Raw genomic sequence first — 13,532 nt, forward strand, 5'->3', positions numbered from 1 at the left:
TAAAAGTCCAGTTGGCGGTGCAGGCAGGCTCCCTACCCAGTTCCGTGCAACTCCTGGGAAGCTGCCAGCATCTCCCTCTGGCTCCTAGGCGGAGGGACGGCCATGGGGGCTCTGCACACTGCCCTCACCGCCAGTGCCAGCCAGATCCGTGGCCAATGGGAGCTGAGTGGGCAGTGCCTGCAGGCGCAGGCAGCGCGCAGACCCATGTGGTCACGCTTCCGCTTAGGAGCCGGAGGGAGATGTCGCTGCTTTCTGGGAGCCGTCTGATGTAAGCACCACCCGGAGCCTGCACTCCAAACCCTCTCCTGCACCCTAACCCCTTGCCCCAGCCCTGAGCACCCTCCTGCACCCCAAACCCCAACCCCACCCCAGAGCCCACACGCCCAGCCAGAGCCCTCACCCCCCCTACACCCCAACCCCCTGCTCCAGCCTGGGTCCCCCTCATTTCTGGCCCCACCCCAGAGCCCACACCCCCAGCCCAGAGCCTGTACCCCCTCCCACACCTCAACCCCCTGCCTCAGCCCGCTGAAAATGGGCAAGTGAGGAAGGGTTGGGAAGAGCTAGTGACAGAGGGAGGGGGTATGGAGTGAACAGAGGCATGGCCTCAAAGAAAGGGTGGGGGGCAAGGGTGTTCAGTTTTCTGCAAAGAGAAAGTTGGCAACCCTAGCCTAGAGACACCAGTCGAGATCGGGACCCCATTGTTCTAAGCACTGAACAGACACGTCGTGAGAGACAGTCCCTGCTCCAAAGAGTTTACAATCTAAATCAGGGGTCTCAAACTCATATGACCACGAGGGCCACATGAGGACTAGTACATTGGCCCGAGGGCTGCACCACTGACCACGCCCCCACACCACGGCCCCGGTCCCGCCCCCACTCCACCCCTTCCGTGAGGCCCCACCCCTGCCCCGCCTCTTCCCTGCCCCCATTCCAACCCCTTCCCTGAAATCCCCACCCCAACTCCACCCCCTCCCTGCCCCCAGAGCGTGCAGGAGGGCTGCGGGGTGCGTCAGGGGGCTCAGGGCAGGGGGTCGGGGAGCAGGGTGTCAGGGTGTGGCAGGCAGTTCAGGGCAGGGGGTTGGGGTGCAGGAGGGGTGCAGGGTGCAGCAGGGGGCTCAGGGCAGGGGGTTGGGGTGCAGGACGGGTGCGGCTCAGGGCAGGGGATCGGGGTGCAGGAGGGGTGCAGGGTGCGGCAGGGGCTCAGGGCAGGGGGTCGGGGTGCGGCAGGGGGCTCAGGACAGGGGGTTCAGTTGCAGGAGGGATTCGGGGGGCGATCCGGCACCTGGAGTGGGGGGGGCACAGGGGTCTGTACCTGGAGGAGCAGCCAGGGCAACACACAGAGCCCTTGCCCCCCCACCTCCCCCAAGTGCTGGCCGCTTCCCGGAGCAGCGCGGGGGCAGGGCAGGCAGGCAGGGAGCCTGCCCTGCCCCCAGTGCACGCCAGGCTGGAGCTGCTCTAGGTAAATGCTGGAGGAGCGGGGGTGCTGCGGGGAGCTGGCGGGCTGCAGAAAATAACCCCGCGGGCCGCATGCAGGGTTTGAGACCCCTGATCTAAATAGACAAGACAGTCGCAGGGTGGGAGGGGAACAGAGGCACACAGAGATGACATACTTCGCCTCAGGGAACGTAACAGGTCAGTAACAGAGCTAGGACTAGAACTCATGTTTCTTGACTTCCAGGCCACTGCTCTACCCACTAGACTACACTGCCTCTTAGCACTAGGGTTGATCACCAGAAATTTTTTACATGACGGAGAAGTTCATTATTCCTTCCCCGCCCCCAGAAAAAGGGCTAATCCCATTTTTGCTTCAGCTTGTCACAATAATTCACCTTCGGACAGAGACCAGGGCCAAAAAATTCCAGCTCATAAAATGAAAGAGCAACTGAAAATGTTGTAATATTAACGCCCAAGCAACCTTAACTGGAGCTACGGCTTGTACTCCAGCTGGAATAGATAGTGAGAATTTCCCACCAGTCTATTACTGTTTTTAGGTAGGGATACATCTTCCTGGAGGGCAGAGGGAAACATTAAGAGATCTGAGCATAGCACTAAAGCAAATAATTATGCAATTAGAACTACTAAAAGTTGACAAAGCTCCAGGCGCAGATGAATTGCACCCCAGAATAATGAAGGAAGCAGCAAGAGAAATAGAAAAACCTCACTTCAGTGGCAGGGGAGGCTGGGAGAAGGGACAAAATGATAATATTTAGTACAAGGAAAAGGAGAGGGATTTTAAAATTAAGCTCATGATTGACATATGGTACGGGCTGCGCCTGTGAGGTGCTGGCAAATCCCATTGACTTCAGTAGAAGTAGCAGGACCTCAGCATCTCTCAGGTGCAGACTCAAGTCTGCTTGAGTATGTGTCTGAGGGACTATCTACATTGCATTTAAAAACTCACAGCTGGCCTGTGCCAGCTGACTTGGGCTAAGGGGCTGTTTAACTGCAGTGTAGATGTTCAGGCTGAGGCTGCAGCCAGCGCTCTGGGACCCTCCCACCTCGCAAGGTCCTTGGGCTCAAACATCAATACCACAATTAAACAGTCCTTTAGCCCGAGCCAGCTGGCACAGGACAGTCACAGGTTTTTAACTGCAGTGTAAACAGACCCTTACAGACAGGAAACAATTACAGCATGGGAACTAGGTGGCTCAGGGGCTTGGCTGCAGCATTTCTAAGCGTCTGATTCAACTCCAGCCTAGGTTAGGAGTGCAGAATACCTGCGATCATCTGACAGCTCTTGGTGATCTACTACACAGCATTAGTCTTGCAGAGAAGTGTCCATCCACATCACAACCCCCACCCCCAAAAAGAATGAACTCTGGCCACCCCCGGTGAAAGTCTTAAAGAGAGTTTTCATTCTCCACACACAAAGCACAACCACGAACTTAGAGTTTACATGAAGAGAAAAAAAAAACAACAAAGCAAGAAAGAACAGAAGTAAAGTCTCCACCAGTGCGAGCAAGAGCACAGTGTCTCCTCTGCAACAAGCTGCAGCTGAACCAACCACAAAATGGCTGCTATCTCCAGCAAACTCCTAGGGAATTAAAAGTGCAGTGCAGCCAATAAATAAAATGACCAGAGTACATAATCTGTCAGTGCAAGCACGGAGCCACGGAGGGTGACCAGACTGCCCATCCATACGGTCTCTCCAGGTCAAAGATGAGGCACGCTGGCAGGGCAACAGAGCGGAAACTTACCTCGAGGCTGCCCATTCTTTGGCTAAATAGAGAGCGTCAATCTCCAGGTCTTCACGCCAGCAACTCTCACAGGCACTTAATGCCCTTAAAAATGTAAGGAGAAAATCCTGGCAATGGCAAAACAATCAGATGGGGCAGTTATTCAAAGCAGGGGGAAGGCAGCAGGTTGGGGAGTAGCCACAAGAGTCAATCTGAGGGCCAGGATGTTGTATATAAATGACCACAAAGTGTTAGTTTCAAGAGTGGGACAAGTCTGATGATAATATTGGGGAAAGGTATTTGGGAGGAAACAACAACAAAAAGACAGATCAAATCAGCTCCAGGTGGAGCCCATATATTTAGCTTCACGCAACAATGCGGTGGAGAACTGCTAGATTTTAAAATAAGAATTACCAAACTGGATCAGACCAGCGGCCCATCTAACTGTGTTTCCTGTCTCTGGCAATGGCCAGCCCCAGATACCTAAGAATGCACTAAAATCCCTGTAATGGACAAGTAATAGAAATTGGAGAAGTTTTTCCGAAGCCCCCCAGTGAGCATTTGGCTTATGCCCTGAAGCATGACGCTATATGACCCTCATCATTGTTATCCTAACTAATGGGAACAGTGGATGTGCTCAATAGGTCCATCAATGGCCATTAGCCAGGATACATAGGGATAGTGTCCCTAGACTCTGTTTGCCAGAAGCTGGGAGTGGGCGACAGGGGATGGATCACTTGATGATTACCTGTTCTGTTCATTCCCTCTGGAGCACCTGGAACTGGCCACTGTCAGAAGACAAGATTATGTTACGGTTATGTTTCAATATCCCCATCCTTTCTTTAATGGATCAATGGACTCCCTTGGCAGTGAGTTCCACAGGTAGCTAGGCACTGTGTTAAAGTACTACCTTTTGCCAGTTTCAAATTTGTTGCCTTTCAATGTAATTGATTGTCCTCTTGTTATTATATTATATTATTATATTGTCCTCTTGTTGTTATATTGTCCTCTTGTTATTATATTATATTGTCCTCTTGTTATTATATAAAGGGCGAAAAAAGGGATGCCAAATTTACCTTCTCTATGACATTAATTTATTGCAAAGAACATCACAAGAGAAACCAGAAAAATAACCTGAAGCAGCTGGTGACTGACTATTATGCTAAGAGTCCATCTGCAGAGACAAATTTATCACAATAGTACACAGTTATAACATAGCTTAGTCTTGCCTGTGTGGAAAGCACCAATCCATGCTATAATACGAGATTCCATTAACATGCCTATGACACGGCTGGGTCGTGCCGACTCAGTGGGATATAGCCTTGTGTCCCTTGGATGGGGACACACGAGATTCAACAGCAGGTAGATATTAGCAAGGTGCACACTGCCTGCAGCTCAGCTCATCTTATTATATAAGAGAGATTGTGCACAGGGAGGGAAAACGTAAGTGACTTGGATACTCCAGGATCTTAGCAATTCAATAAAGCTAAACAAACAAGGTCACCATTCTGAAGAAAATAGGACATTGAGAGACAACCGCTGGGAGGTGCGCAGAATTCACAAGAGGGGGAACGGAGACAATAGACGCCCCAGAGCTATTTGCACCCCCGTCAATGAAAATAACAAGAGGGTGGGGTCGTGAACTCTTCCTAAAGGAAAGGGCAGGCGCTCCAGGAATTCAGAAACTTTTTTTTTTTAAACAGGGAAAAGTGGCTAATTATGGAAGAAGCTACCTAGGGCAGCCACAGGAGCAATGGGTATAATCAGGCTCTTAGAAAACAGACATCGGGGCAAGCATGTAAAAGGAAAAAGTTACCAGGGTTTCAAACAAGTGAACAGAGCTAGATGGGGCCAGACATTCTCATACACCGAGTAATTTGGCTGGGTCTGTTCCCTGCTTCCTTCAAATTCTTAACTGTCCCAGGATGTTTGGATCTTGGATGATCTGAACTTAGCCAGGAGCAGCATGAGTGATAGCCAGACATTTTGGGGGACTTTTCAGCCCCGCATGTCGTTAGCTCCTAGCAGTGTAGGGCCTATCACACCCAGCAGAGCTGTTCTGATCTCCCCAGGCTATCAGCCTCCCTCTCTGGTCACGGAGACAGAAGTTCGCAGAAAGAAAGGGGGTGGTATACACGCACTCAGCTTGGGAGATAAGAATGGTCTGAGAAGGAACCAGCTTGGACCTGTTTTACCCTCCAGTGTTGGGCGAGGTTAGGAGGGGTAAGGCAGGTGGCAGCAAAGGCAGAATTCAGATCCTCCTGCTCCAGAAGCACAACCCCCTTCTATTTGACGTAGAAGGCAAATCTCTATTTGGTTAAGTAGGGTGACCAGATGTCCCGATAAAACCAAATGTCCTGATATTTAACCCTTTGTCCCACGTCCCGATTGATGTATGATCAGGACACCATTTGTCCCGATATTCAGGAAAGGAGGTAAGCGGGAGGGAGGCACCGACTCTGTGGGTGCTCCGGGGTTGGAGCACCCACCGGGAAAAATTAGCTGGTGCTCTGCACCCACCAGCAGCCAAGCTCCCCTCTCCTCGCCTCCTTCTCTCCTCCCAGTGTGCCGCGTCCCCACTCCTCCCCCTCCTTCCCAGCGCTTCCCGCCGCCTAACAGCTGTTTGGCGGCACTTTGGACTTTCCGGGAGGGAGGGGGAGGAGCGGGGATGCGGCGCACTCAGGGGAGGAGGCGGAGAAGAGACAGGGCAGAGGCGGGGACATGGGGGAAAGGGGTGGAATGGGGGCAGGGCGAGGGCGGTGCGGGGTGAGAACCCACCGGGCAGAGGGGAAGTCAGCACCGTAGGGTTGAGTAGCAGGCGGGTGGGTGAAGAGGTGAGCGGCGAGCCAGCAGCAGGAGCGGTGGAGGGGAGTAAGGATGCGAGCGGTGGGTGGGGGACTGAGGAGGGATACAGCATTACAGCAAGCCAGCAGCAGGTCGGGGGATGATGAAGGGCGTGCTGGAGGGGGGACCGAGCAGGACCTGGGGCAGGATCTGGGAGCAGCAGGGGTGGACTGTGGGCAGGGCTGACAGCACCCCAATGTGTCCCGATATTTCACTATTCTGATCTGGTCACCCTAAGGTGAAGGGACCTATGATACACAGTTAGGCCTTTCCAGGTCCATTCAGCAGAGCGCTGCCCTGCACGTTCTCACTAGCCAGGCCATCACAATGACCCCCAGGTGAATGGGTAAGGCATCTGGCACCTTCCCCCCAGGGCCCTCCGTGCTCGGAGCTGGCACTCTGACAGGGCAGCACTCACCTCCGCTGCCCTGAGTTCTAAAGGGTGCAACATCTCAGATGATGCTCACAGCATCCCCCCAACCTGCCTTGGTTTTCCCTGCTCTGTCAGAACACAGTCACGCTCTGCGTGCAGCTGTAGTTCCCCCGCACAGGCTGGCACAGGAGCAAACTGACAGCTTGATGGCTCGGTGACAGAGTAAACAGAGGACCTTGGACACAGGGACAGCAGCTGGGCACAGACAGAGACTCTTGCATGGGACGGTTGGTGCCCCAGATGAGGAGGAAACAAAGTCAGAATTGCTGCAGGCAGATGGAACTGCACTCGAATCAGTGGAGTGGCTCAGAAGCGTAGGCTCCATGCAGTCCTCTCTGCTCACGTCAGAGCAGGCCAAACCCATCAGAATCCAGCCAGGGGGTCCGCTGCAAGCAGCCTCCTTCTTCCTGATCCTTCAGACGCTCCTCTGACCCAAATCAGTGGGGCTCTGAGGCATGTGTGCGGAGGGGAGGGGAAGCAGCCATTCTCCCCACTCTCATCTCCCCTCCTACCCACAGGGATCTCCCCATTGTAGATAATAGTGATGGGGTTCAGCACTGTCTTCTGTGCTGTCCCCATCTGCCAAAACACTCATCTCCCCCACGTACATACAGTGGATCGGCTCTCAAAGGCGCCCCACTGCCAGAGGAGAAGGGGGTTCCCCTGGGAAGTAGCTAACCAGCATCAAGTCTCTTTCTGCAAGTCTCAAGATCTGCAGGATTTGCCACGTTGGGTGGGTTTCACCCCATCCACTGTTGGGGGGGATCTCTCTCTTGACTGCAAGCTCCCACGGTTTTAATGTCACAAGTGATGGGGAAACTATTCCACAGCCTCAGAGATCTCACTGACCCTAATTAATCTCATACGCCTGCCAAAAAGCCCTACGCACACAAGCCCCACAGGGTGTATGTCACAAACGCAGGGGCTAGAGCCCAAAGCTTCACAGAGCTTCAAACCAGGTGCCAGGCTCATGTACAGTGTTTAGAAAACAGCTGCAGCATCACTTCAGCCACCGGCATGAATAATAATAACAATTCTTCAAAGAAACCCCCCGGAATTAAAATAAACTACGATGTCGCATCGCTACAGGTCCTTTCATCCAAGGACGTCCAGGTGCCTTGCAAACCATTCATTAATTAAGCCTCCAAACCACCCGGGGAAGAGGGGTATACAGTTACTGTATTCATTTCACTCTTTGGGGAATCACCAGCACAGCGCAATTTCAGGAACTTGCCGAAGGTTACACCGGGGACAGAATGCCGGAGTCCCAACTCCACCTCCACCCGCTAACACAAGTAACAACCACAACTTGTGTTGTCCACATTACAATTTAATGTGTTAGTTAACACTCGTCTGCCAATGTGTTTAAAAAAAAAAAATCCACCTTTGTTCCTAGTGTAGCCCCACCCTGGCGACTCTCCTGTTTTGACCACAATCCCCTCCCAGCAGCCTGTTGCCCCTTCCTATAATGCAATAAATATCGTGAATATTTGAATGAAAAGCAAGATCACTCAAAGTTTCAGCAGTTCATGCACAGACCCTTAGATCGAACCAACCTTTGGCTTCTTTGGAAATGCTGTAGCTCTGGGACTGAAGAGGGGGAGTTTTAGAGACACGAGTTTAAACCTTGGGTGAAGGGACTGTGATGGCTTTAGATTAAGCGAGCAGCGGGCCTATAGGGAAAATCCAGTCCTGCCATTTCCAGTAAAGATTATTTGAGGCTTTGATTCTTTTTATTCTAAAGATAAAGGGGTCAAATTTTTCCTCCCACGTCAACACCACCCCCATATCCTCTAATGGAATTTAAAAAATCTAACAAGCGTCCCATGAACATGCTGAAACAGGCATCTTTGGGCCTTTCTCAACAGATTGTCTGAATCTGAGGAAATTATGCTTCAGACCATCTCCATGTGTATGCTGTGCCAGCCGGACTCTGATCTGACCTACCCCAGTGTCAATCAGGAGTAGCTCCATTGAAACCAGTGGATCACCCTGGTGTGAGCTCAGCATCGGGCCCAGATTACATAGGAAAACAGCCTTAGCAAAAAACAGCGGTGTTTTTAAACCTGCAACACCATAGTCCTGATGCTGAGCTGCCTTGTGCACTGTGCTGTCATTTATTTACCGCTGTGCGAAGCCAGGGTAGAACACTGCCAAATCAGAACCCTCCACTCGTGTGCACAGGTGATAGTGTTTCACACCCCCTCTGCACAGCTATAGCTGGCCACACACGCAGTCAGGCAGAGGGCAAACAAGCCCCTTGCGGTTTCCAGTTATTTCTTTTCCTTAAAAAAACAAAAGTGCACATTTTCATTCCTTCCCCCACAATTCTTTCCTTCTTTAGGAAAATAAGGGACAGGGTTGGCCACCCTTCCTGACACGCATGGGTCCTTGCTCCTTGAGCGCACCCATTGATTACAACGGGTTCTGCTCATGGAATTAGGTATGGCTCACAAAATGGTGTAATCCGCTGGGCAAGCTGAAGTCAGTGTAAGGGAGGCCCAATCTGGCCCTTAAAAAAAAAAAATTAAAGAAAACCATCCACCCTTTCTACACAAGGGAAAGTACAAGAGTACCTGCAGTTGACAGATTTCAAACCGTAACAGCACTAGCTTATGAAAGGAGACGCTGTGAGGCAGCCAAGAGGAGCCCAGCAGGATCACTTGACAGAGAATATAACCGAGCCATCAGAACGCCTCCCCTCATCACCATCACCCACCAGCACAGCCCTAAACCCCACTTCCTACAACTCAAAGTGGATTTGACTCGAAACCCTGGGAAAAAAATCTTCCGAGGCGTTGCTGGGCCAGGTTCTGTCTGGTGTAAAGTGCAAGGGGCTGCACTGACTTCAGTGCGGTTACTTCTGATGTACACCAGCATCACTGAGATCAGAGTTTGGCCTAATCCTCTCATGTTAAACAACAAGAGAAATCATTTTTTCAACACCTCAATCCTTTTCATAACAGCCTGACCTCCCTGCACTCGTTGACTCAGGGCTGGTCTCCACTGCTAAAAGAGTGGTGCTTTCTGTACGGGGGATAACTATACCGCAGGATAGCTCCTGCGCTGAAAACACACTGAAGACAGGGCACTTTAGTTTTAGTGGAAGATTAAACTCGCTGAGCTCAACCCTACACCTCTGCCTGGGGCAGACCTTCACTGTGCTTTGAACTTGGGATAGTTACTGCAACGTAAAAAAACGCAGCTTTTAGCAGTGAGGGCAAGCCGTCAATGGGCAAAGAGTTCACTGCAAGACATCCTCTAGCACAGGACTTCACTCACTTTCTTCCATCCTTTCTCCCTCTTAATGTCAAGAAATATTGCACGCCTTCGCTGTTCTCGCCCTTCCTCCCGTTTTCAACAAAGGGAGGAATTCCCTTTCAGACTATTTTTCTTTTAAAATGGTTCATGCTGTGAGTGCATTTTAAAACGCACCTTTCAGACGAGACATACAACTGAGGTCTTGGTGGCTTGGGGCCCATTAAAGATCCTACGGCAATTTTCACAAGAGTATGGGGTGTTAAACCCAAAGTCCTGGATGAATCCAAGTCTGGATCATTAGTTCATCTCATCAGATCCCCTGGTATAGGGTCCTGATTCCAACTGCACTCACGCCAGCGTAAGTCAGGGTAAGCAAACAGAGATGCTCTAGCTAGGGCACTGCACGGGAAGTCAGGAGATCTGTTCCTGACTCTGCCACCCACTTGCCGTCACCTCAGGTAAGATGCTTTTCCTGTTTTCCCTCCTACCTTTTATCTGTCTTGTCCATTTACATTGTAAGCTCTGCAGGGCAGGGACTGTCCCTCAGGGCTTGTCTACACTCACTGGGCTGCAGCCGGTGCAGCTGTAGGGCTTCATGAAGACGCTCCCTACATCGAAAGGAGAGCGTCTCCCATCAGGGTAGGTACTCCACCTCCTGGAGAGGCAGTAGCTGTGTTGACGGGAAAAGCCCTCCTGTCTACACAGCGCTGTCTACACCGGGAGTCCAGTCAGTGTAACTGCGTCACTCAGGGGTGTGGATTCTCCACACCCTTGAGCAATGTAGGTATACCGACATACATTTGTAGTGTAGACGAGGGCTGTGTTTGTACAGCGCCCGACTCAGTGGGGCCCTGATGTTGTTTGGGGTGTGCAGGCATCCTGTAAAAGAAGTAAAAAATAATAACTCCAGCCAAGTCAGTGGAGTGATACCAGCGTGAAACTGGAACTGGTGTAAGATCCAAATCAGAACAGTGTTCTTTATTTCCTGCTCTAAGCTGCTAGGTGGGCACTGTTAAACAGCTGCCCCATTCCACCCTGGAGACGGCTGCATTTCAGCATGGGGTAAATTGATTCCTGTAACAATTACTGAATAACGGCATAAAGTGCTCTGGATTCCTCTGGGATGAAGAGCACTATATAGATGCAAAGCATTACTATGCAGACAGGGTAACCTGTGTTCCTACTTTTGTCTGGCTGGGCCATTTCCACTTCTAACTCAGCAAAACCAGGAGTGTCTGCTGGACGTGCAGCACACGCCAACAGATTTGCAGGCTTCAGGAGAGCCATTGGGCGAGAGAGAAACACCTTTTACTTGTTGCTAAATTTCCACTTGCTTTGCTCCCCTGGAAGAGGATCAAAGCCGCCGGCAGCCTGAGCTTTACTCTGCCCTGCCCCTCACTCAGCCCGGACTGCACTGAGCCAATGCCTCCTAACCCAATCTGGGGCAGCTACGATCAACTGCAGCATAAACTAACCCGTCTCTGCCCGAGGAAGCTGGATGGTTCAGGGGCTCGCCAGCGTGATGCTAGACCCCTTTCACCACCAGGTTGCCGGTTCAGCTCCGGCGTGCGTCAGCAGTTACCCTTTGGCGGCGTACATGCAATGAGTTGTTGGGTCTCAGCCTGGTGCCTCTCTGAGGGGCAGGGGAGGATCCATCCCTGCAGTTAGCCCCGTGGCTGGCAGCCTTGGGAATAACTCCCTATTTCCTCCCAGAGCCGGTCTCCTGGCCCCCACCCGGCGCAGGGAGAGGGCAAGGCTGCCGTTGGGGGTACCCATGCACCAGCGGGCTGCGGGGCCGGCACTGCTGCCCCCCGGGGAAGGGGCAGGGAAGGAGACTGGCACTTACCCCTGCAGCAGAGCAGGACGAGCAGCAGGAGCGGGCAACGCATGGTGCCTCCCTGGATCGCCGCTGAAGGTTTCTCTCTCCCGCAGCCCTGCGGGGACGGCCGGCGCCGAGGCTGGGCAGGGGGCTGGCTCTGTGCGATGCACCGGGGCTCGGGCGGGGTGAGAAGCGCCCGCCGCCCGTGGAGCTGCTCGGCGCCGGTCCCTAGCGCCGCTTTGCAGCCCCCTCGCTGCCCCCCAGCAGCCTCTGCGACCCCCGCTTTGCACGGGGCTTGGGGGGCTCCGGGGAGCCTGGCTCGGGGCAACTCGCCTGCTCCTGCGCCCGGCGCTGCGCTCCGGATCTCCCCGCCCGGCAGCGCCCTCTGCCCGCCGTGCCCCGCGGCTCCCCCTGCCGGGTTCCCTGCGCCCCCAGGCGCCCGCCGCAGCTGCCTTTGTCGAATGCTGCAGCCGCCGCCGCTGCCCTGCGTAGCCCTGCGGGGTCCCAGCCTGGGCACCGCTCCGCACTCCCGAGCGGCTGAGCCAGGGGCGAGCGATTGGTCCGCTTCGCCCAACCCTGCCTCCTGAATGGCTGGCCGCCCCCGTCCGGCCCTGATTGGCCACAGCAACGGCCTGTCCACTGCAGGTCCCACCTTCCCACTTGCTGATTTTAGGGCTGGTGGTAGGGGCCCTACCAAATTCACAGTCCAGTTGGGTCAGTTTCAGGGGCATAGGGTTTTTTAATCCATAAATGTCATGATTTCAGCTATTTACATCTGAAATTTCACAGCGTTGTGATTGTTGGGGTCCTGACCCAAAGAGGGGTTGTGTGGGGAGGGAGGTCACAAGGTTATGGTACAGGGGGGTTGCAGTAGGGCGACCCTTACTTCTGCACTGCTGCGTGCATAGCTGGGCAGCTGGAGAGCGGCGGCTGCTGGCCAGGAGCCTAGCTCTGAAGGCAGAGCCACCGCGAGCACCAGCGCAGAAGGAAGGATGGCAGGGTATGGTATTGCCACTCTTTACTTCTGCGCTGCTGACTGCAGATCTGGGCCCTCCGTCAGCAGCCACCACGCTCTGGCCACCCAGCTCTGAAGGCAGCGCAGAAGTAAGGGTGGCAACACAGCAATCCCCCTAAAATAACCTTGTGACTCTCCCTTTTGGGTCAGGACCCCCAATTTGAGGAACATTGGTCTCCGCCATGAATTCTGTATAATATAGAGTAAATTTTACCGGGGAGGCCAGATTTCACGGGCCGTGGCATGTTTTTCATGGCCGTGAACTTGGTAGGGCCCTCCCCGTTTGCATGGGTGCAAAGGTAGCAGGGAGTATGCAGGAGGCTCACTGCTATTCCCATACATTCCCCCACTGCTCACTGATGTGTGAAGCTTTCCCTTGGTGGTAACAGAAAAACCAGAAGGATTATGGGGGCTGGAGTTGGTTTTACTTTCCACAGATGAAACTGTATGAAAAACGTTATGAATCAAAGTTTTACGCACATCACCACTGATCGAAACCAGACTCAACGATACCAACTCTCAGTAGTACTTAACCTGCCAACTCCTTGAGGCAGGGACTTTTAGCTTGGTGTATATAGGGCCCCTAGCACAATGGGGGTCCAGATCTATGACAGGCTCCTAGGTGCAACCGCAATACAAATAATAATATGCATGTTTTTAAGTATATATTATCTGAGATCCAGAAACAGCCTTCATCCCGCACTGTGCAAAATTCCTCTTAATTTGAATGAGTAACAGATTTGAGCAAGTGTAAATGACACAATACTTCTAAGGCCACCCCCAAATGACATGGCTCTGTGATGGCGGGACAGTTCAGAAGCGCCCAAGGCTTTATTTCAGTGCAAAGTACTGCCCCATCTAGGGTGATCAGATGTCCCGATAACATCAGCATTCTCCCAGTATTAGGGGCTTTATCTTATATACACAACTCTACGCCCTCTTGAAAAGAATGTGTCCCGATTTTTCACACTTGCTATCCGGGCA

At 52.7% G+C, this 13,532-nt stretch overlaps 1 protein-coding gene across 6 annotated transcripts in view; it reads right to left on the minus strand.

Moving 5' to 3' along the window:
• PODXL (podocalyxin like) overlaps positions 1-12,056 on the minus strand; it is a 97,562-nt gene extending 85,506 nt beyond the window's left edge. For 5 of the 6 annotated variants that reach the window (XM_043520828.1, XM_043520804.1, XM_037889369.2 and 2 more), the window contains exon 1: positions 11,561-12,052. In XM_043520828.1, the coding sequence (XP_043376763.1) occupies positions 11,561-11,603 (43 nt within the window). In that variant the 5' untranslated portion in view covers positions 11,604-12,052. Of the gene's footprint in view, positions 1-11,560 lie in introns of all 6 variants that reach the window. The other variant, XM_043520824.1, reaches the window with a different exon arrangement.
• Positions 12,057-13,532: the final 1,476 nt, after the last annotated feature.

The sequence above is a fragment of the Chelonia mydas genome, chromosome 1, assembly GCF_015237465.2.
Source record: "Chelonia mydas isolate rCheMyd1 chromosome 1, rCheMyd1.pri.v2, whole genome shotgun sequence".
NCBI classification, from domain to species: domain Eukaryota; kingdom Metazoa; phylum Chordata; order Testudines; family Cheloniidae; genus Chelonia; species Chelonia mydas.